Raw genomic sequence first — 22,199 nt, 5'->3', positions numbered from 1 at the left:
ACACGTTTAACATGGCTTTATAGAATATGAAAATAGCATATTTTGTCGCCCCCTAGTGTGCAACGACCACAATGACAGCTTAGATATGTGATAAGGAGACTGGAGGCGGCTGAACATTGATCGCATTGGCTTGACCTTTGTATGGACATAGAGTAGACCTGTTGTGATTTTAGCAGTTGTGTCTTGTCTCAGTGTGCCAGGAAGACACGCGTATTCATGTTCAGACGAGGGATTTCAGGATTATTGAAAAAGGCTGGATCCACTTCTTGCTGGAGACAGTTCACCAGTATTAATTTCTAAGGAGACTTAAGATGCTCCAGCCTGGTTGACCTAGTCGTACTGTAATGCCGAGTAATACAGAGTCGCAGCTGAATAGCAGACAATTTAATATCCTCAAAACTCACCCGCAAGGAGAAAACGCGCTGAGGCAGTATTTCTGTAAGAGGAGGTTTACAACTTGATCCTCTCCGACTGACTTTCAACTAAGTAATATCTTGTTCACGTCGCTACTTCAGAAGACGTGGTACTAGGCCTACTAGCGGCAGCGGTGTAGGTTTGGTTGAAAAATTAAAGAGATGGTGGTCGGCTGATTTGATGAGAAAAGCGGATTTAGATCACAGTGTCAAGCAGAATGGTGTGAAGTACAGTTCCCATGCTGCAGCTGCGAATTGAGCTAATTTGCTCAATGCCAGCCTTTGAGAGATTTGTCTGTAAAGAGAATACAAGCAGGACGGTGAGTGTTACTTTAGTTGAGTTGTGAACACACACACACATTATACATAAAGGCCTGCTAAAATGATCAGTAGTTATGGTAGCTGTAATGATCTACATCATTCCCAAACCTGTCCTGGAGGAGCCCCTATCCTGCAGGGTTTTGTTCCAAACAGGCTCTCGATTACTTAGGCCTAATTGAGCCTTAATTGAAGTAACAATCTGCTTAGATTTGACTTTTTAAATTGTGTAAGAAAATAGTTGGTTCTTTAATAAGTTATTTATACAATTCTATAACTAACTTAAAACCCCTAATGCTTAAAAGAATGAACAGGCTTTGAGTTAGGACATTATTAGTTCAATTAAGCGTTCAAGTAAGTAATTGAGAGCTGCGTTGGAACAAAAACCAGCAGGGTAGGGGGACTCCAGGACAGGAAGCCCTGATGTAAGGTGTTCATGGTGTTAAAAGTCACTCGATGCGTAGGTCTAGTTGGAGGGACTGTAATGTTAAAAAATAATAGAGAGACCACTCAAATGAAAGACTTACGTAGTTAAACATGTTAAGGCTCAAGAGTCACTCAGAGCTTACCGGATATTAAATTGTGTTTTGCAACAGACTTCCGGCGCTTTCTAGACTTATGATGCCAAAGCATTTTTATTGTATTAATCAATTCATACTTATTAATAAAAGTACATGATAAATAACATTCAGCAACGAATTGAACATCACATTAACATGTTCCGTAACTCACACAAGACCCCGGAGGCATCGTGTTGATTTGCAAGATGGTGTCAATTTTTCACACATTGAACATACTTGACCACTTCGCACCATTTCATCTTGTCAAACAAGCAGCTTTCGAGTCGAGGAGTGGGTAATGGCCGCGTTCATTATATAAAAAATGAAGAACCGAGGTTTGGAAGTACATTTGCATGTCTGTGGACTTGACCAAGACCTTAGGAGTGCCATGGACATTTGGAAAAAATAACTCTTAAGATACCAGGAACATTATCTTGAAGAGTAAAACTACGCAGAGACCGAAATAGGGAGTGCATTTCATTCGCCAACGCGGGGGAGTCCTTCAACGCGTTCACCGATTTTTGCTTTTAGTGCTGCTAATGTAATGCACAGCTGAGGCTGGTTGTGTGACATAGATATGATATGTGGTTCATTGGGAGATAAGCATACATAGTTCTTGTTAGATCTTTTGGTTAGTACAGAGTCCCCAGTAAACTCAGACTTTAGTTAAGGTTTGGGTTAGTTTCCTACTGATTTAACTGAAGAATAAGTGTGAATTTTTTTGGGCCTTGCATGCTATTCTGATGTTGATTAGGGTTGGGGTTCAGGCTGTTGTTAGGTCTTAAATAGGGCAGGTCAACTACTGAGCTGATTCAGGTGTTTTGTGTGAAGTCTCTCCCTTCAGCACTGCCACCCACTATCACAGAATAGAGATTCTGTGGCATACCTGCTCATACCTGCATAGTATAAAAATAACTGGGCTATACAACCAGATTTGGACACCTCTGTTTAAACCCAGCTCCGTCAGTATCACACCTGGGATGACTGCTGGTCTCCACTTGTCTGGGCCAAGGCCTTTATTGTGCCATGGGGTGGGGGGTGCTCTCGGGAGCTCAGGTTTAAGTTTTCTTTCCTTTGCAAATTGCTCCCCCATTAGCACTAAAGAGCACTTCCATGCACTTAAAGCTATGGAACAGCAGCAGTTAAGGAAATGACACATGAGCTTGCTTCTGGGCTCAGCGCTTATCAATACAGAGGAAGACATGAGCACTGCTTATTGCCAAGCTCATTTCATAAGCAATTACTGTCTAATTAATGGCTCTCGCTGGCAGCCAAATGCCAAGCACGAGCACATTAGGCATGACCTTTCCTCATCAAAGACAGACAGTCACATGTTTTCTCTTGATAGAAATGCAAAGAAAGAGTAGTACTCTGAAAAAGGGGGTTTAGAAGTGTTTTATTCTTCAGAACAACTCCTTAAAAAATTTCTATATTCTATAAATTTCAGAATTTCTATACTTTAAACAGTGCTTTTACATTAAGTAGAACAATAAAGAAGGCAATTATCATAAACATCCCATTGCTGAAAACTATTATCCATAGTCCAGTTATAATCAAGAGCACTGAAAATGCATCAAAAATGCCTATTCATTCAGCTCCAATTGTATAATTACTCACAAATTACACACAAATTAATATCGATATACCTAGGGCTTATCCCCTGTACTGCTTGTAAGTAAACAATTATGCATAAAAGTACAGTACTGGAATGTCCAGCAGCCTAGATGACTACTGTGAGTTAAAATACATTGCTGAGGAGATGTATTGCCCCATCTCCAAGGGGCACTGATGGAGTGGTGTATACCACGTGCATTTTCCTGTTAATACGTAACTTTCAGTAAAAGTGAGCGATTGTCTTGTTAGGCTATTTCTTGAAACGAGGGCTGCTAGGGAAGCAAATTAGTGTTGCACCGTTCTGTGTAACCCTTAAATAACCCACTGTCACAACTCCTCTCTCTCTCCAGAGGGTTTGATCTTCCCTTTGTCTCACCTAGTCAACATAGTAAGTCAGAATGATCAAAAACATAATCATACAGAATTTAAAAGAGGTTACACAAGTAGGGCAATGGTATAGCAAAATGCTGGCTATATAATCCCAAAAGCTTTTTTTGGTCACCCCCACATGAGGATTATCTCAGCAGAGGTTGTCTCTTCTAAATCTCCCCATCAGGTCTCCTTTCTGGAAAATCACACTGCTGGATAGACTTATGTCTCTGAAATGATACAAAAACAACTGCCAAATACCAACAGGCCAGGTTTTCATGCAGCTTCCCATTCAGAACAGAACTCCAGCCACCTTCATCAGCATCCAAACAAAAATAAAATCTGCCCATTCTTCAGTTTCTGTGATCCTGTACTCAGTTTGGTTATAGTGTTTTCATAGCTGGCACCTCATTTGCTAAGCCAAAGCCACCTGTGCTGAATGTGTTGGGCCTGGTTTGGAATAATTTCCCCTTTTGTCATATTGTACAGAAAGTGAAAAGCTCTTCTAGATTACAGATTTGCCCTCATAATTTAAATTAATCAGAACTGAACTAATTATTGTAGTGCTCGGTATTACCCGTATTTAAAATATATGTTCAGCATGATCTTCTTGTGAATCTGGATTTTAAAACACAAAGGGGATTTATCTGCGTAGGTAATGCATAATAGCAGCTATTAATGTTGTTTTGCATTGCATATGTTTTTTTTTGTGTGCTTTTACTCATGCTGTATCTACCACATGTTTACTGCACCCCAGGGTGGTGGAATCCTCCCTCTCAGAGCCCAGTACGGGCACAGACTCTGACAGAGAAAGGCACTGGTGTGGCAGAAGGGACCCTAAACCCTGAAACTACACAGACAACAACCACACTGCTGTTACAGCCACCCAGTGTGCAACTGTAAAATCTCATGTTATGACAGTCTACTCCTTTTTATTGGGGATGTGAAATATGTAGCCAAGCACATTACCCCAGATTCAGTTTGTGCCCCTGCCTCTCCCTGCAGTTAGCGACCATAGCAGTGGTGTCATGGATAATGCACTGTATTTCAGTCTGGCCTGTCAGTGTGGGTCAATGAACTTAAAGCTTGGCCCGCATGGATCGGTAATGTGTTGGGCTGTTTTAGTTAAGTTATTTTCCTTACTGGACAGATGACACCACTGTATTCCAGGCTGGCGCTTCTGCAGAAACTGGCGTTTTAGTGGTGGGGGCGGGGGGAGTTCAGTGGGCACTGACAGCTAGTTTAAATCCTGTCATTAGCAGAGGCTGCTGGTTTACAGTCCAGACTGCAATGCTCTTCACACAGTGCCCCGTCTGTATCCTGGCAACGCAGCTCGGAGGCTGCCGGGTTGTTTCTGTAGGCTGGGGATTAGACAGGAATCGGAGGATTAGGCAGCAGGGGCGCACAACACTGTTCCTGGAGTGTCGTGACCCAGAAGGTTGAATGGGTCTCTTTAAACAGGCCCCACCTTCACCTTAACGACACAGAGCTACTAAATTGGCCCAATTAACCCAGTAACACATGGCATGACACTGGAGACACTGTTGTCCTCTAATACCAGGACTCTGCACCACTGCCCTTTAGGGTAGGATGTCTGTTATGCCCATGTGAGACAAGCAGGATAATCCATGCTGCACCCTGTCTGCACCCCAAGCCTGGAAGCAGGTGTTCTTTTGGATGCTGGAAAAGGGCTGATTCCCAGCTGTGGAGCTTGAGGCTGTGGTGCTGGGAGTTGGCTCACTCATTAGGCGAAGTCCCATGTCCTGAGGTTCGGGCCTAAAGGCTAACTTTCCAGCACAGCACAGCAGACACTGCTGGGGACTCCGAAGCAACAATCAGCAGAAGACAACTGCACAAGCTAGGGCTAGAGCGAGCTATCCTATCGCAGCCTGAGGCTTCCAGGGTATCTGCAAGGCAATACTGTACCCTGATCTCCAGAGTCTGATGACTTGCAAGCGATCCACTGTAGTGCTTAGCCGCACAGGCCAGACACTGTGAATTTGGTGCTTAAAACAAAACAGCTGAAACTGGCAGGGAAGTCCAGTACTATCGTGGGTGGGTTACCTGATATAGATCACAAAGTAGAACATACACAGGGTAAGGGTAGCACAGTCTAGAGAGGAGAAGAAATATACATGTCAGGGAGTCACCAGTAATTCCTATTGCTGCACATTTCCCTTTCCCTTGAGTCTAGAGGTTGCCTTTCTTTCTGGCACAGGCCTGGCAGACCCTGACGGGGTGGTCCCAGCCACGGGAGGGCACCGGGCGGCTGTGGGCAGAGCAGGAGCTGCACACTCCCTGTCCACATGCCCGGCAGTGGTGCTTGGACATGCTGGGCGTGAAGGTCTTGCTGCACTGGTGGCACTGCACGATCTCATGGTCAGGAACCCAGTACTCAGGCCTGGCAACATCTTTCACAAAACCTACAGAAGCAAGAGCAGTTAGGGCACACTCAGACAGTGGGAGCGAATGGTGGTACTTACTTTGGGCTTAAATTTGTGTCAGTTCAATATTTATTGATTTGTTTATTTATGTATGTATGTATTTATTTTTCTTATTGGATTCTGAAGGACAAGAGAGACATGGATACTGTAACTAAGGCAGAGAAGTACACCCTGGGTGCACCAGAAATAACGCCATGTTTAAAGATGTTCCCCATTTAATATTTCAAATGAAAAATCTCTTATATATTTCACTTTTGTGTTTGAGAGATTTTAGCAGATTTAACTCCAAAAGTAGATTTGAATATAGATGACTTCCTGCCGGAACTAGTTGGATTATGTGGAAACAAAATTGAGGGGAAAATTGCTTTTCCACTCCCTGTTAGAAAATCAAGAGAAATACACTTGTTCACATGTCTGGCATGAGCTGCTTCGCTTACCAAGTGGATAGTCCACAGCTGTAGTAACTAAATCCAGCGTGCTCTGGGCCACCTCCGTCACCCTCCGAGCCATCAGCCCCCGCGGCTCCACCTGGGCGACTGGGAGACAGAATGGAACGGAACCAAGACGATCAAGTCACCTTAAAAGCCAGCTTACAGCAAGCTCAAATCTGGAGTGGTGGCTTCAGTGCACTGAATGAATTGTGCATTGATGCTTGAGAAGAAATGCATTGTAATTTCCGTCGCTTTAATAAAACTCCTTTGTGCTTGTTGGACAGTTGTGTCCCAGTATGACCATTTCCCTTATTGTGCACGTATCATGATGAATCAATGTTATGTATCTGTTTTGTTTAAAGCCTTATGACAGATGCATTAAGACTATATCTACAGCAACAAAAGAGCTGGGCTGTGGGATTGTATTATTCTTTATCACCAGTGACACTGTGACAAGCTGAAGAATGAGCTAGTTAGTCATTACTCCTCCTGCACTTGTGTGTAATGGGGTGTCCAAGGTCACACAGCACAGCAGTTGTGCCCCAGACCTGCATGAATGCATGGGTAGCTGTGGGGGAAGCGACAGGATCGCTCACCTTGGCCAGATGTGGAGTTACCCCCTTGGCGGTGGCAGGCGTCGCAGACTCGGACAGGCGCGCTGCCCCAGCCTCTCTCGGGAACAGGCATGCGGTGTGTGGAGCAGGCCTGGCAGAAGCCCTCCCCACAGGAGCGGCAGTGGTGCTTCCTCTCCACCTCCTCAAAGGCCTTCCTGCAGCCATGACACTCCTGCACAGGCAACAGTACTGCGTCACACCCCAATACACTCGGAGCACAATATAGGAAAGCACAGCACATCAACATTGTTCACATTGTTGGTACTTCACATACTCCCATAGCAGAGCTCAGAATAAAGATTGAGAACAACATTTATTTCAACTAGGAAATTGTTAACCCTGCATTAACTGCCGGTTTGGTTGTTGAAGAAAGGATTCACCTAATAAAACGGCATGCAATAAATAACCAACCACGAACCAACATCAGACCAAACAGATACTGGTGACAAGATAAACCAACTGCTGTGAACAGTGTGTGAAAATGCGAAGGGTGAGGCTTACGGTGATCTCTGCGTTGGGCCTCCAGTAGGGCGGCGCCACTTGGTCAGTGAGCCAGGCAGTGACGGCCTTGGTGGGGCCAGTGCTGTACTCCGACACGGACTGGATGACGAAGTTAACCCCATCCAGGACGCGCTGGGCCGCATTCTGGTGATCTGTCAGGAACGCCTCTGTCTGCACACACGGGGACACACAGGACAGGGGGAAAGCGTCACTGCTGGAGCTCAAACTCTGTTCGGCCTCAGACACAGAGCTCAGTCTGTTCTGTCCCAGTCCTCGGAAGCGCAATCACTCTTGCAGCTCTCAGTAACTCAGTCTCAGGCTGCCAAAACACACCTGCAGCTTATACTAATTTCTGGCTGAGAACGAATCACACTCTCAATGATAACGGTAATTGCTATCAGAGAGGCTGAATCACAGTGACTCCTACTCCTCCCCCTCATTTCTCTCTGAGGCAATTCCCATCATTCTCACTTCTCCTTGGGTCTTTTCTGTAGAGCAATGGAATCTGAAGAGTAGCAGTGCAGTAAAGAGATTGATGTGAATGAACCTGTCAGCTTTTAAAAATTATTGTATTTTTTGAAAGGCTTTTTTTGTGTGAATGAGTGAATGCTGAACAATTTGCACTGTGGAAAAACACCTCACGTTTAGACAAAAGAAAGCGCTGCTGTAGTATATAGCTAGGGGTAGTGTGCCTGTTTTTATCTAGTATGACAGGGGAAGGAGGCTTACCCCTGGCCAAACGTGCTTGACCTCGGGGCGCACCACACTGCTCTCCGGGTCCTGGTTTCCCATCCAGTACTGCCGGCTGCGGTAGATGATCCCACAGCTGGCGCACTCCAGCACGTACCTGGGGGAATTACATTTTGTAGTTTATCCATATTGCAGGTGGTTAAAATGTTTTACTGGTACTTCCTCCTCCCAAATTTGTTAATAGCCTGGGCTCGCCAGTAAGTCCTTCAGTACAAGCATTGAACAGATACAAAGTACAGCTGAAGTTTCCCTGGGTTCACCTGATGTTTAGCAGGACGTGTAACACTCACCCCGACCAAGCGTACTTTGCCAGGCCTATCCAGGGGTTGTCCGAGGAGGCTGAAGTCTTGGGGATGACGATCACCTCTCTGCCTCCCTCGTAGCATCTCTGATTCAAAGCACAGAGAAAGGATGGTTTGAATAGATACTGTAATAGATAGGCCTACCTAGAAAAGCCTTCAGTCCATTTTTTTTTCTCATCTGGTTCAGTACATCAATAAAAAAAAATAATAATACAAATAATAACTGTAATGTTTTTCGTTTATATATTTAGTGGGAACAGCATTCCCATTGAGAAAATGTCACTTTGTGTCTGTAGCAAATCTAAGTTGTACTGGGGATTCACGCAAAAATAAAACAATAAAGCTTGATAAGCTCAAGACCCAGAATGGGATATTCAACGGTCAAGATCATAATGTAGTGAACATTATAGCTGATTAATTCCCGTCATAATAGAATTTCCACTTAAGTGGTAGAATTGGAAAACTGCAATGGTATTGTGTGACTGGAGGGGGGCAATGTGTTATGCATTCGCTTTTTCTTTAACCCATTCTGAGAAATGCAATCAAATAACCCAACAATCCAAACATGTATGGTTTGTGCTTGATTGTATGCGTTGCCCTCTAGTGGCAGATCTGAGGTGGAGATGTACGGATTGGCACAAATCAGGGTTGTGGAAACCTTACCTTACAGATGAGGACCTTGTTGTTGTACTGGTGGGTGTAGTGGCACAGCCCATCTGCCATGTGGGGGACATTGTCCTTGAGGTGGTTCATACCGTTCTTACAGCGCACACTGTGGACAGAGAGAGAAAACAGTGTAAACCCGGCACTTAACAACGTGCAGTGAAAACTCGCCTATTGTCTGTGCTGTGCAGCTTGGTGGCACAGGACTGAATCTCTTAAATGTGCTTTTATGTGCTTCTCCACAGTGCAGCTGAGCATCGCTATTGAAACCATCTCCACAGCGACCCATATGGGTGTGTATTCTATCACATAAGCTCTTTGCACATAATGATTAATTGTAATCCTTCTGCTTGCCTTGCACTAAGTCTCAGATCCCAACACAAGAAATGGTTACGCTTGCTCTAATTGTGCTTTGCTGGTAACTTTAGTGTAGAGATGGCCTCACTTTATTCCTGTTTGTTAATGCCTCTTGTTTGTGCCAGCCAGGCCTCCTGAGGTCTTGGTCAGCCTTTACCTTGTCTACATTTATGGTCGCCTTTGAAATCACTACAGAGGAGTCAGCTTTCATGTTACCTAGTGACACCGATGTCGATTAACTAGTGCGGACTGGAGGAGGTAGTTGAAGGTGAATCAGGATTGATGCAATAGCCTAAAAAAAAAAAAGACCAGTTCTAAACATGGGAACTACTTACTATGATGCGAGAGATCAACTGGCTTAATCTGGAGACACAATAGTTTGGGATTCAGCTGTCCTGTATTGTACTTCTTGTATATGCTATTACTGTTTTTTTTATTATTATCAGAGGCGCCAACTGCTATGATTTTGAACCCTCTGCTTGCTACAGTGCTCTGGGCAGGAGAGCTAATACTACAGGTTTTCAGCAGTATGGCAATACAGGTGAAATCCACTTTACTTTTTTCCCTCCTCCTACCTTACCATGCATCTTAGAAAGGGGGGAGGTTTTGTCCCTGTGTGTTTAGCGACATTACTGAGTTTGTGAGGTACCTTAACCAATATCAGTGCTGAACAGTTGATGCTTAAGGGATACATCCAATCAGAAATCCGAAGAGGCGGGTTGAATATCATAACATACAGACTGTACAGATAGAGCTGTCTCATTTCTCTACAGATCATTACTGATGGGGAGTTCAATTCATTTGACTCAAACGATTCATTTGATTCAGTTCAGGCCACTGAATGGCTACAAAAGATTTGTTTTTCTGATTCACAGAAACTGAACTCTCTGAATCCCTTGGCTGCGGCTATGTTGAAGCAGTCTGTTCTCTTTGGTTTGTTTGAATTTCATAAATGCACAATGAAAATAAATAAGGCACACTATGTTACAGTTTTGAAAAAAAGATATAACCGAATACAAAACATCCGTAGCATAGTAAAGTTCATACATACTGATAACAATCAAATAATTTGAATAAAAATGGGTATGTCTGAAACTGGGTAAATTCCACCCTGGTAATATTCTACAGTTTGGGAATGTCTCCCTAAAAGTCCAGTCTCCCTAAATGTTATAACATTTAGCCATTAAATGTAGCATAACAATAGCCATTGATAAAGACAGTTGAGGAGACAGATTGGTGATGAGATGTTTTTGCATATTTTGGGGAGGGATGATTTAATCACTAAACAATTAAATACTATTATTATTATTATTATTATTATTATTATTATTATTATTATTATTATTATTATTATTGTGACTATTAACAAGGCATGGATTCAAAGGATTGTCACGTCAACCCTTAAGTTTTATCAACCAACATCACTTGATGGAAGTAATGCCTTACAAAAGCGCTGTGTCAAATTGTGTCAAGTGACAGTGTTTTCCAAAATTAGAAAAATGTAATGGTTTTAAAGAAAAAGTACAATGGATTTAAACATTAAAATAAATTGCTTGATGCATATAACCTCACATATTTTTGAATTCTTTGAATCTCACTTCAATTTGTCTATCAGTCAATAAGCAGTGTTGAATGCCATCTGGGAGTCGGAAACAAATTTGCATCATATATTGCCAGTCTATAATTGAAACCCACTCATTGATTTCACTGTGAGCAGATGCATTTGATTCACCTTAGCGATTCGTTCAAAAAGAAGGAATTGTTCACGAACTGCACATCACCACGAATTACTCATTTGATTCGATATAGGAGATGTCCCATGACACATTTTTGACAGATGGCGATAATTTCCAAAAACACACGGGCGAACCGGCAAAGAGTCAAGGAAAAGTACACAAGGAAGGTTTCCTATATTAATCAAATTAAATATTCAGACTTACATGCTTGCTATGAGTTCTGCAGATGTGATTTGCATACATCACATTACATAAAAAATACCTGTTGTTCTTTCACTTTCCAGTCAATCTCCTACCAGTATGCATCCTTCTTGATGCATTTATAAATGAAAACATTTATAAATACAGCTGCCACATCCTGTACTGTTCTGAATGGCCTTGCTGTTCAAAATAACCTCCCAGGCTTTTTTGTTTGTTTTTTCCCACTTTGTGCTTAAGAATAGTGCCGTCCCTTGGTACATGATTATGACTCATATCACCCCAGTCCGAACACAAAGCCTATTCATATGATTCTAGATAAGATTTCAGGCCCTGAGCGAACAGTGGATACAGGATGTACTTAATTATCAGCCCGATATTCTGTTTACAGTGATGTAAGCAGCTGAAGTCAGGTAGTGCAAAGAGTAAGAATCCCACACAGGGTTCTGGCTATGATCAAAGGAGTCTGCTGCTTCCAGACCGCAAACCCACAGGGATTCCCAGATCAATAAACTACTAACAATGGCTACGAGTGCCCTCCTCTTGCTATGATTCTTCAGTACGTTTAACACCGCCAGAGAGGTGCTGTGTTAGTAGGACCCTAGCTCTTTCCTTACTTGCAGCTGAGGCAGACCGAGGAGCAGGTGAAGTACTCATCTGGGAAGAAGGAGTACAGGCTGATCTTCTCGTCCGAGATCTCTCCGCAGAACCTCTCGCTCAGTGCCTGGGAGCAGGGAGATTGGAGAGAGATGTTTGACAGCGAGTTTAGATTCTGCACGTTTTATTTCTACACCCCCCTCGCCATGATCCATCTAAATTGGGGCAACATTGGAGCCGGTTCCCCACCTGCAGGGCGCTATAGACGATGGAGGGGTGGCGGGGGGAGCGGGTGGCTGTGTTCTTCACTTGCTGCTTGATGGCGTCCAGCAGGCCGGAGTAGTCGGTAGGTGGGCTGATGGTCTGGGTGCCCACATACTGGACTGAACTGAAGGCTTCTGTGGTCAGCCCCAGGTCATGGAACCTCTTCTGCAGCAAGGTGTCAGCCTGGCCAGGGACAGAGCTCTCTGCAGCAGCAATGACGACAACAACAACAAAACGGACAGCACTGAGGTCAATCTCTTATGGTTTTATATTTAACCCTGACTTCAGTTTCTGTACATATAAAACCTTAACAGACTTTTTTTGTTTTAATTGATGATTAGGATTTCTCTATTCACTATATCATTGAAGGTTTTTTTTTTTTTTACACTATAAGGAATTCGTTGCCAGGCTGCCATGTTTTGGGTCTACATTCAGCTTCATGCTTTGACAGCATCATTGGAGTGCATCAGTCTATCAGGTTGTATAGGTATTTGCTGTTATTTGCAAAGACTATGATCATCTTGACTAATAATTGCCGGTTAGATTATGTAACCTGAGATTAATCGCAATGAAAACCTGTAGCTCTCCACGACCAAGGCTGGAGGCCACTGACTTGGTGTATAAGAAAACAGTGATGTCATCATGTGCTGCATGGACAGTTTGTGTCACAAGGGTTGCAGCTTACAGCTGATTAATCCATGTTGGGGGTTTAAAAAAAAAAAAAACTAAAGCAAAGTAAACTTGCTGGAGAACTGCTGGATATGTTGTGAAAAGAGCAAACAGCCCACAGAGGTAGGAGACAGGGAGAAGGGTGGCGGATGCAGGGAGGAGAGCACAGTGCATACCACAGCCCAGCAGCTTGGTGCGTGAGGTTTCCTGGAAGACGATGACACCAGGGCCCAGGCTGGAAAGGGGCACCTCCAGGCCGCAGCGGCTGGACAGTGCCCGCAGCTCGGGGGTGAAGTGGCGCAGGTAGGCCCCGGAGGCGCTGCCCAGGAACTGGAACATGTCGTTGTGCAGCCGCTCAGCCCGCGTGCGGTACACAACCACGTCCGACACGGCCAGCACCTTCAGCAGCAGCCGCATCCTCTGGTTCTGGTTGGCGGCGGCGCCCAGCAGCCCCTCGGTGTCCAGCGCCACCAGGCCCAAGTCGTGGTCGAAGGCGGCCCACACACCGACCGTGCAGGAGTCCTGCAGGGGCGAGGTGGAGAAAACCTCCTCGCCACGGAAGAGCACATGGTTCAGGGTGTGGGACTTGCCATCGCCCGTGTTGCCAAAGATGGACACCACCTTGACGCTCTGAACTGCCTGGCAGCACAGCTTCTCCAGGAACTCCGCCTCATCGTGGACCTGGTAGGAGCATAAAGGGAGAGACTGACTTTTCTCCTGTGTCACGTGTCATGACATGGAGTATCTCCGTAACTCTCCACCATGGTTCATGCAGTCACAGAGGTGTAGACTGTAGTCAGATTTTCACTATAATAGTATTCAACCCACTGCAGAACAGCAGGCGATTCTGGTCTGCTCTGGTCTGGTCTGGCAGTCTGTGGCCACAAGAATGATTCAGATAAAATGATAATAAAGACTGTTATCATTCTTCATTTTTTCAAAGTTAGCTTTTGCTAACCAGATAGAAACAGTTATAAATATTACTTAATGATTAGGTAATTGGACGTTTGATAATAATAATAATAATAATAATAAATACTATACACTTATGAGAAAATATTACTCTGTATTGATGACCCATTAAAAACAAAGACAAATGCGTGAAAATAGAGACCAGTTTTGTGTTAATTATAGTGTACACTACATAATAGGTCACTTTCAATAATGGTATATTATGAATAAAGGTTACTGCGTTTTACTGTAGAATTATAATCCTGATCATAACTTTAAATATTGTAAACAGAGAGAGACGCTTTGTAAAACCGAGAAAATATAATGAACCTTTCGGACACTTTCATTATTGCGACTTGCTCTTGAAGCGTGGCGGCCCGTGTTTTTGTGTCATGACTATCACGTGTTACAGTCCCATCGAGGACAATGTCACAGCCGCAACTGGGAATACCCCCTGCAGCGCAATCAAGCAGAGGATACTGTTAATATATATATATATATATATATATATATATATTGTATTTAATTGTGTGTGTGAAATATAATCAGACAACAGCAACATCATTTGCTTTGCAGCCTAAACCCTAGACGCTGCGTGGTCTGTTGATTTGTTTAAATGTCCGACTGATACATAATTCTAATTTAGTTTAATAATTTAATTTAAGACACATTGTAACCCCGAAGCCAAAGTGGCTCCTGGCGTTCTAGCGCTGCGGAATGAACCCGGAACACATTCAAAACAACTTCTGATTTGACATGCTTGCTAGATAACAGTCGTGATGTATGTGCTTTTTATATATCTATATATGGACAATAATGTCACAGTATAGACTACTGATCTGCCGGGCGAATCTGTTACGGTAACTGCAATCAAGAGTGAACTTTTACCTGTACATTTTCGTGCTCGTCCACCAAGAGGAAACTCCTGGCGCTGTCCGAGCACTGGTCTCCCTTTTTCGGATGACAGAGCGTCCTCTCGTCCATTTGTTTCACCAAAAGGTCTGACATGGCTTTCGATTCACACCATTGTTACTGGATCCCGACTTGGCCGGCTTCGGACGTGGACGTCGTGTTGGACGACAACAACAACAACAACAAGGGACTCCAGTTTACATGCTTATTTCCCACAACCCTCCGCAGCAGAAAGAGAAGGGAAAGAAAGAAAACAAACGCACTGTATGTCGTGCAGCAAAACAGCGCCACCGTGCGAGGACTGCCCAGCGTACCGTAAGTAGCTGAGCACACGAAACAGCATTATAGACTTCAAACTATTGTTCAGGGATTAAATAAACAAAACCAACTACTTATACCAGTAATGAACTTTAGTGACATCTGGCAAGGTCTCCTGAGAAATTAATAAATGCTTATTTTTGTCTAATTTGTTTCAAGTAGGATGAGTTTGCAAAATAAGTTCTACTTGTACATTTGGGTGACGCCTGTTTCCAAGTGCTTATGGTCAAACAGTTATTGAAAACACAGAGTGTTATAATTAAATATAAGATCCAGTTCATGTAGCTCATTATACAGCTATAGACGTGTACAATGCCGCACTGGTAATGCAGAAAATTATGTTAATGTTGTGCAGGATTATAGTGCACTGTAATAAAAATTACACCTGAACGTAATATTATATATAGCTTAGATTCTGAAAACCCAACAATTAAGGGTATTAAAAATGCTGGAGTTACCACTCATTGTAATGGGCTTGCACTCTGAAACCTGCCCAAGCAATGGATGCACTGCACAAAACTGGAGCCTAATAATACGTCGTTTTTTTATTATTACATTTGTGCACAATAAGGTACATGTTATTTGTCAAAGAAGAAATATAATGAAATTGCCTCGAACTACAGGGCCAACATAGACTTGAGTAGTCTTTTGCTGAAAACACCAACAGTGCTTTTTTCTTATCGTTTTTCTTGTTGTAACCATAAAACAACCGCGGTTTTATTAGAGGGCTTTCATTGTGATAATTAACCTGTATAATGTGAGTTTTTCCTATGCTTAAACTACACTTTAGAGTACATGTTTTCTCATCATTTGTATCTTGCTAAATGTGATACAGTTTATGGTGAGCTTACCCTGGTAGTCTACTCAAATCATCCTTGGGAGTAAGTGACTGCCTCACACTTAAGTGAATTATTCATTGTTGCTTTCTGCTATGTGCTTCAACAAAAAACAATTCAAAACCATTGCCATATATCGGCCATTTTGTGGTTTTAATCTTGCTCACATTGTGCAGTGTGTGTGTGTTCGTGCTGCATCAAGTGTTTGCTGGCTGCTGCCCTTGACTTTGTGTGGTTGTCAGATTTGCAAATATATTACAACGCTCAGTAGCACTTCTTTAGTTTTGATTTATTGTGTATACTAAATTAAATCTTTTATTGATGAGTCCTGGCAAACCAACAAAATATGTGATTTTTGGGCTATTGTATTATAACTGTTAATAAAATATAGTTACAGAAAAGGCATTGCAGAGCCGCGGAGGACAAAATGCATTTGGTCTTAGTCTTAGTCATGTTCACAAAATAGACAGAAATGTGGATCGAGTTAAGTGCTTCTGTATTCATTCGTCATGCCATTCCATCCAGTAACAAAACATATTGGGAAGGATTTCTCATTTCGAGAAGATAATGACCCTCAAACACACAGACTGTCTTCTGCTTCAGCCACTGTTACTCATCTAAAGCCGGGGTGTCACACTCTGATCCTGGAGGGCTGAAGAGTCTTCGACATTTGGTTCCAGCCCAGCTATCAACTGTAAAATAAATCAATACAGTGAAATAAAAATGAGTTTGGCGGTGCTCATCTAAAGCCGCCCTGAATTCCTGCAGTGTTCGAGTTGAAGGAATTGTTGCTCGCAAGGGGCCAGGTCAAAAGCTTTCAGAAAATCCAGATACACAATAGCATGTATCAGATTTTCATAATGTCTTAACAAGTCGGAAGATTTGCCAAGAAAGACTAGCCTCTGTGGAACCCATGCTGACTATCCCCCATAATACCATTATTAGGTAAAGGTATGACTGCAGCTTCTCTGTAATTACTGTATTTGATGAACTGTAACATTAAGGCTGTAGCAGATCTGAGATGTTCCTCAAGGGCACAGCGTTCTAATGAGGCTGATGAGAGTTTTGGAAACCTATATACTTCATCACACAGCAAGAGCCAGCCATTGCAGAGTTCACTGTAATCCATGTTGCTAACCTGCATCCTCAGTCACAACCCCAGTGTCATTATAAAAGTCCCCTTAAGCATTTAAATATTTCACAGCTCTCTCATATGATATGCTGAACGAATCCCCTAGATGACCACATGTTTTCTGATAAATTCTCTTAGCCCTCTGTAATGTAGCTTTGCTTATGTTTATTTGTTTAGCATCCCCAAGAAGGTAATTGAATGAAAAAATACCTTTTAGAAATGTGTGTGTGTGTATACATATATATATATATAAAATATCTGGATTTTGTTTCTGCTCCCTCCCTCTCTTTATGTATTTATTTATTTATTCTTGTTTATTTATTCCTTTATTTATTCATAGGGAATCCTGCCTCTTCTCCTCTTCTTTCTTGGAAGCCCTCAGGGTTCCTGGTTGAGCTGGTGTTCCTTTCTGCTCCCACAGTTGCTGCTGCTGTTCACAATCCTGTGTTTTACAATGTTGCCTCTGAGAGTATTGTTCCTGTTCTAAAACGAAATGCAATTCCCACCACAAACGCTAAGTACATGGGCTCCTGTGTGTATTAAGCGTTCTTTCGCTTTAACGTGCTGTTCTGGCTCACAGTGTTTAAACGCATGGTTTAAAATGCTGCCCCTGTGGTGAGAATGAGAGTGCACTGACTACACCAACCCAAACAGCCAGTGGCATGAAATAATAATAAAAAAAGATGCATAGTTGTATAAAAAAATATATTAATCTTGAAGATTGCTTTTTATGCTAGTGTTTATCAGAGGTCTCTAATGACAGAGGTGCCTTGGTATAGAATTTGCAAGTTCAAAATCTTGGCAAACCCTTTGCACGCGTGTAAAGGTTTTCAAATGTGGCCATAATTACCTTGAAACCATGACGGGAAACTGGATTATTGAATCTGAATTTTACCACCTTGGATGTGAATGTTGAAAGCTGTTTGAGGGTCCACGCTGACAGAGAACTAATGGGCTGCATCTATTGCAAAGAAGATGTTTGATGTCAATTGGATAGAAATAGTGATGAAAAAGGTTGACTCTTAAATTATTTATCATTTAAAAAAAAATTAAAAGAGGGGGTAAATTTAATAGATTGTTACTAAATACCACATTCTAATGGTTTCTGCCGTTTGGATATGCTGTCTAATCCAATGCATTGTGCTCCCCAGACACGCCCAGCCCCTGTTGTGTGAGAGAGAGAGAGGCTTTAAGAAAGAACCGAAAGCACATATAAAAGGCCATGCATTTCAGTTTGATATTTTCACCGGTTCACAGAGCAGCAGCTCCTCAGCAAATTATTCCATATCATGTTCATTAAATATTTGTGAAGTGCCAGCTATAAATAGCCTTTGTCACAGCTCAGAAATAGTAGCATAGCGGCAGAGGCTTAGTGACATTTTAGCACTGCTCTTCACCATTTTCAGCATTCTTCAGAAATCGGGTAATTCAGCAGATCTGATGGGGTTTATTCTGCTTTCATTAATGTATATTAGAACATCAGAACATAAGAAAGTTTACAAACGAGAGGAGGCCATTTGTCCCATCGTGCTCATTTGGTGTCCATTAATAACTGAGTGATCCTATCCAGTCTGACTTCAAATGTTCCCAAATTTTCAGCTTCTACCACATCGCTGGGGAGTTTGTTCCAGATTGTGACGACTCTCTGTGTGAAGAAGTGTCTCCTGTCTTGAATGCCTTGAAGCCCAATTTCCATTTGTGTCACCGGGTGCGTGTGTCCCTGCTGATCTGGATATTGTTTTTAATTTGGGGACTGATCTAGATTGAAACTTGTATTATTGTTTTCATACCACCTTGGAGCCTTCTATTAGAGCAGGACTTCCAGAAAAATGCTCAAATGCAAAATCCCTCCTGCCTTCCCTGAAATAGAACTTCCCTTGTGTGCCCTTTCATGGTCCCCAGGTCTACCTGTTGTAAGGTGAGAGTACAATTCCAATGGGCCAGTGGCCATAGAGAGCTCTAATCCAGTTATATATATCACCCTCAATCATCATTGCACGCCACATAAAAGGGGCATTTTGACAATGTGGTCAGAAAAGATCCCAGGTTTTTTTTCAGGCCTGCTGAGTTAAATATAGCCTATATGTGTAGTCATTTCAAGTCCTGACCTGGCAAAGATGACTAAAGAGACACTACCTTTGTAAGGCCTAGTCAGTGTTTTTTTTATATATATATATATATATATATATATATATATATACACTCACCTAAAGGATTATTAGGAACACCATACTAATACTGTGTTTTACCCCCTTTCGCCTTCAGAACTGCCTTAATTCTACGTGGCATTGATTCAACAAGGTGCTGAAAGCATTCTTTAGAAATGTTGGCCCATATTGATAGGATAGCATCTTGCAGTTGATGGAGATTTGTGGGATGCACATCCAGGGCACGAAGCTCCCGTTCCACCACATCCCAAAGATGCTCTATTGGGTTGAGATCTGGTGACTGTGGGGGCCAGTTTAGTACAGTGAACTCATTGTCATGTTCAAGAAACCAATTTGAAATGATTCGACCTTTGTGACATGGTGCATTATCCTGCTGGAAGTAGCCATCAGAGGATGGGTACATGGTGGTCATAAAGGGATGGACATGGTCAGAAACAATGCTCAGGTAGGCCGTGGCATTTAAACGATGCCCAATTGGCACTAAGGGGCCTAAAGTGTGCCAAGAAAACATCCCCCACACCATTACACCACCACCACCAGCCTGCACAGTGGTAACAAGGCATGATGGATCCATGTTCTCATTCTGTTTACGCCAAATTCTGACTCTACCATCTGAATGTCTCAACAGAAATCGAGACTCATCAGACCAGGCAACATTTTTCCAGTCTTCAACTGTCCAAGTTTGGTGAGCTTGTGCAAATTGTAGCCTCTTTTTCCTATTTGTAGTGGAGATGAGTGGTACCCGGTGGGGTCTTCTGCTGTTGTAGCCCATCCGCCTCAAGGTTTTACGTGTTGTGGCTTCACAAATGCTTTGCTGCATACCTCGGTTGTAACGAGTGGTTATTTCAGTCAAAGTTGCTCTTCTATCAGCTTGAATCAGTCGGCCCATTCTCCTCTGACCTCTAGCATCAACAAGGCATTTTCGCCCACAGGACTGCCGCATACTGGATGTTTTTCCCTTTTCACACCATTCTTTGAAAACCCTAGAAATGGTTGTGCGTGAAAATCCCAGTAACTGAGCAGATTGTGAAATACTCAGACCGGCCCGTCTGGCACCAACAACCATGCCACGCTCAAAATTGCTTAAATCACCTTTCTTTCCCATTCAGACATTCAGTTTGGAGTTCAGGAGATTGTCTTGACCAGGACCACACCCCTAAATGCATTGAAGCAACTGCCATGTGATTGGTTGGTTAGATAATTGCATTAATGAGAAATTGAACAGGTGTTCCTAATAATCCTTTAGGTGAGTGTATATCCTCTATTATGTATATATATATAGCAACTGCAAAAACTGCTCTATGTATTTAAGTTGTCAACCTCTGCTGTGGATTGAAGCCGATAGGCTGATGATTATTAACCAAGGTTTAGAAAGAAATAATTCTGTAGTTTTGAAGATACTGTGTGTTAATGACTTTTGGGTTTTAGTAATTACGACACTCCAGAGTATGTATGGTAGCATGCTGTGTCGCAGAGCAATAGATATAGATGGCAGGAGGGGGGTGTCTTCATTCTCTTGAAAAGTGATTCATGCTAATGTATTATTTATAGTGGTTTACTCTCTGCTCTGTGTTAGCTATGCAGCTCAGACTCCTGTGTTGTGACCTGTGGCGGGTTTACATTGGATTCATCCCATGACAACTGGACCACAAGTCAGATTAAGTGATACATTTTTTTCTTTTTTAAAATACCCTTTAAGCCAATTTACCTATTAGGCCCTTATTTTTACCATGGTAGAAAATAACACATATTTTATTTTGTTCATAATCTTGACATATTCACTAGGCTGTTCTACCCCTGTTACTTCTCATTTGAAGTCAATCATATCTGTATAAATAAATATATATATATATATATATTAATAACTATCTGTCTTCATTTTCTGGTGGCCATTTTGAAAGACACCAAAAAACCTGTCTTCTATTCTATCTGAAATAATATATAGCTCTGATTGATTTTGGAGTGGTCTCTTAATTTTTTCCAGAGCTGTATATATATATTTGTTTTATTAGTAGCTTATGTAAATTAAACATTATTAGAGATATAATATATATATAATTTTATTTTAATTTCAGAAAGAAAGAAATCTAGAATCTACAGTATATGACCTCACATTTTGGGGCATCAATAATCTAATATTTGATGGCAAGTGATAGAACTTCACTTAGACCGAGAGTTATTCCATTATATTTAATATAAGTGGTGTCATACTCTAGTCTTGCAGGGCCACAGTGTCTTTGCACAGCTGATAACTTAAAATATGATGGATATTCCAAGATATTGTACCCACAAAACACTTTGGAGTCTGGAGAGAAATACTAAATCCACCCAGATAACCATGCAATTAACTATGACCCTCCAGGAATTTGACACCCCTGATTTAAAGGTTGCACTTCAGGTGTGTGTGTGTGGAGGAACATAACGAATGTAGATGCCTCCAAAGAGGTGAACTGTATTATACAATTAAGCAATTAACATCCTATCATGCTCTGTGGCATGTATAAAAATGCTGAGTTGATGTTGATTTTGGATCAAGATAGCAAGAGGAGAGTGAGGGGGGTCTAGAGGCTCTGTTATGCTGTGGGGGGCACTTTGCACAGGACTTTGCACAGGACTTTGCACAGGACTTTGCACAGGACTTTGCACAGGACTTTGCACAGGACTTTGCACAGGACTTTGCACAGGACTTTGCACAGGACTTTGCACAGGACTTTGCACACTGACTTGGTGTAATGTTTGCCCATTCTTTTTGGCAGAATTGCTCAAGCTCACTCAAGTTGCTTTTGGATCACTTAAGGACAGCAGTTTTCAAGTCTTTCCTCAGATTCTCAATAGCATTCAAGCCAGGACTTTGATTGGGCCATACTTCAGTCATTCACTTATTTTTTAGCCACTGCAGTGTAGCTTTGGCCTTGTGCTTTGAATCCTGCTGAAAGGTGAATTTTCATTCCAGTTTTAAGTTTCCTCCAATCCCAACAAGCTTTCCAGTCCCTGCTGAGGAGAAGCCTCCCCATAGCATGATGCTGCCACCATCAGGCTTGACTGTAGGGATGGTTTTGACTGGTTGATGTGCTGTGATGAG

At 42.4% G+C, this 22,199-nt stretch overlaps 1 protein-coding gene across 1 annotated transcript; it reads right to left on the bottom strand.

The window, feature by feature from the left end:
* Positions 1-2,995: 2,995 nt before the first annotated feature.
* Positions 2,996-14,917, bottom strand: LOC136749592 (zinc finger FYVE domain-containing protein 1). The gene is made up of 11 exons (XM_066704019.1): positions 14,640-14,917; positions 12,977-13,481; positions 12,117-12,334; positions 11,888-11,994; positions 8,980-9,088; positions 8,305-8,402; positions 7,994-8,111; positions 7,265-7,435; positions 6,746-6,935; positions 6,156-6,254; positions 2,996-5,697 (listed from the first exon to the last, which is right to left on the bottom strand). Exons 1-11 carry the CDS (start codon positions 14,757-14,759, stop codon positions 5,465-5,467), a joined length of 1,968 nt encoding a protein of 655 aa, XP_066560116.1. The 5' UTR covers positions 14,760-14,917; the 3' UTR covers positions 2,996-5,464.
* Positions 14,918-22,199: the final 7,282 nt, after the last annotated feature.

Source organism: Amia ocellicauda, chromosome 5 (assembly GCF_036373705.1).
Source record: "Amia ocellicauda isolate fAmiCal2 chromosome 5, fAmiCal2.hap1, whole genome shotgun sequence".
Lineage (NCBI taxonomy): Eukaryota > Metazoa > Chordata > Actinopteri > Amiiformes > Amiidae > Amia > Amia ocellicauda.
This window is presented reverse-complemented; position numbering and strand designations above follow the sequence as displayed.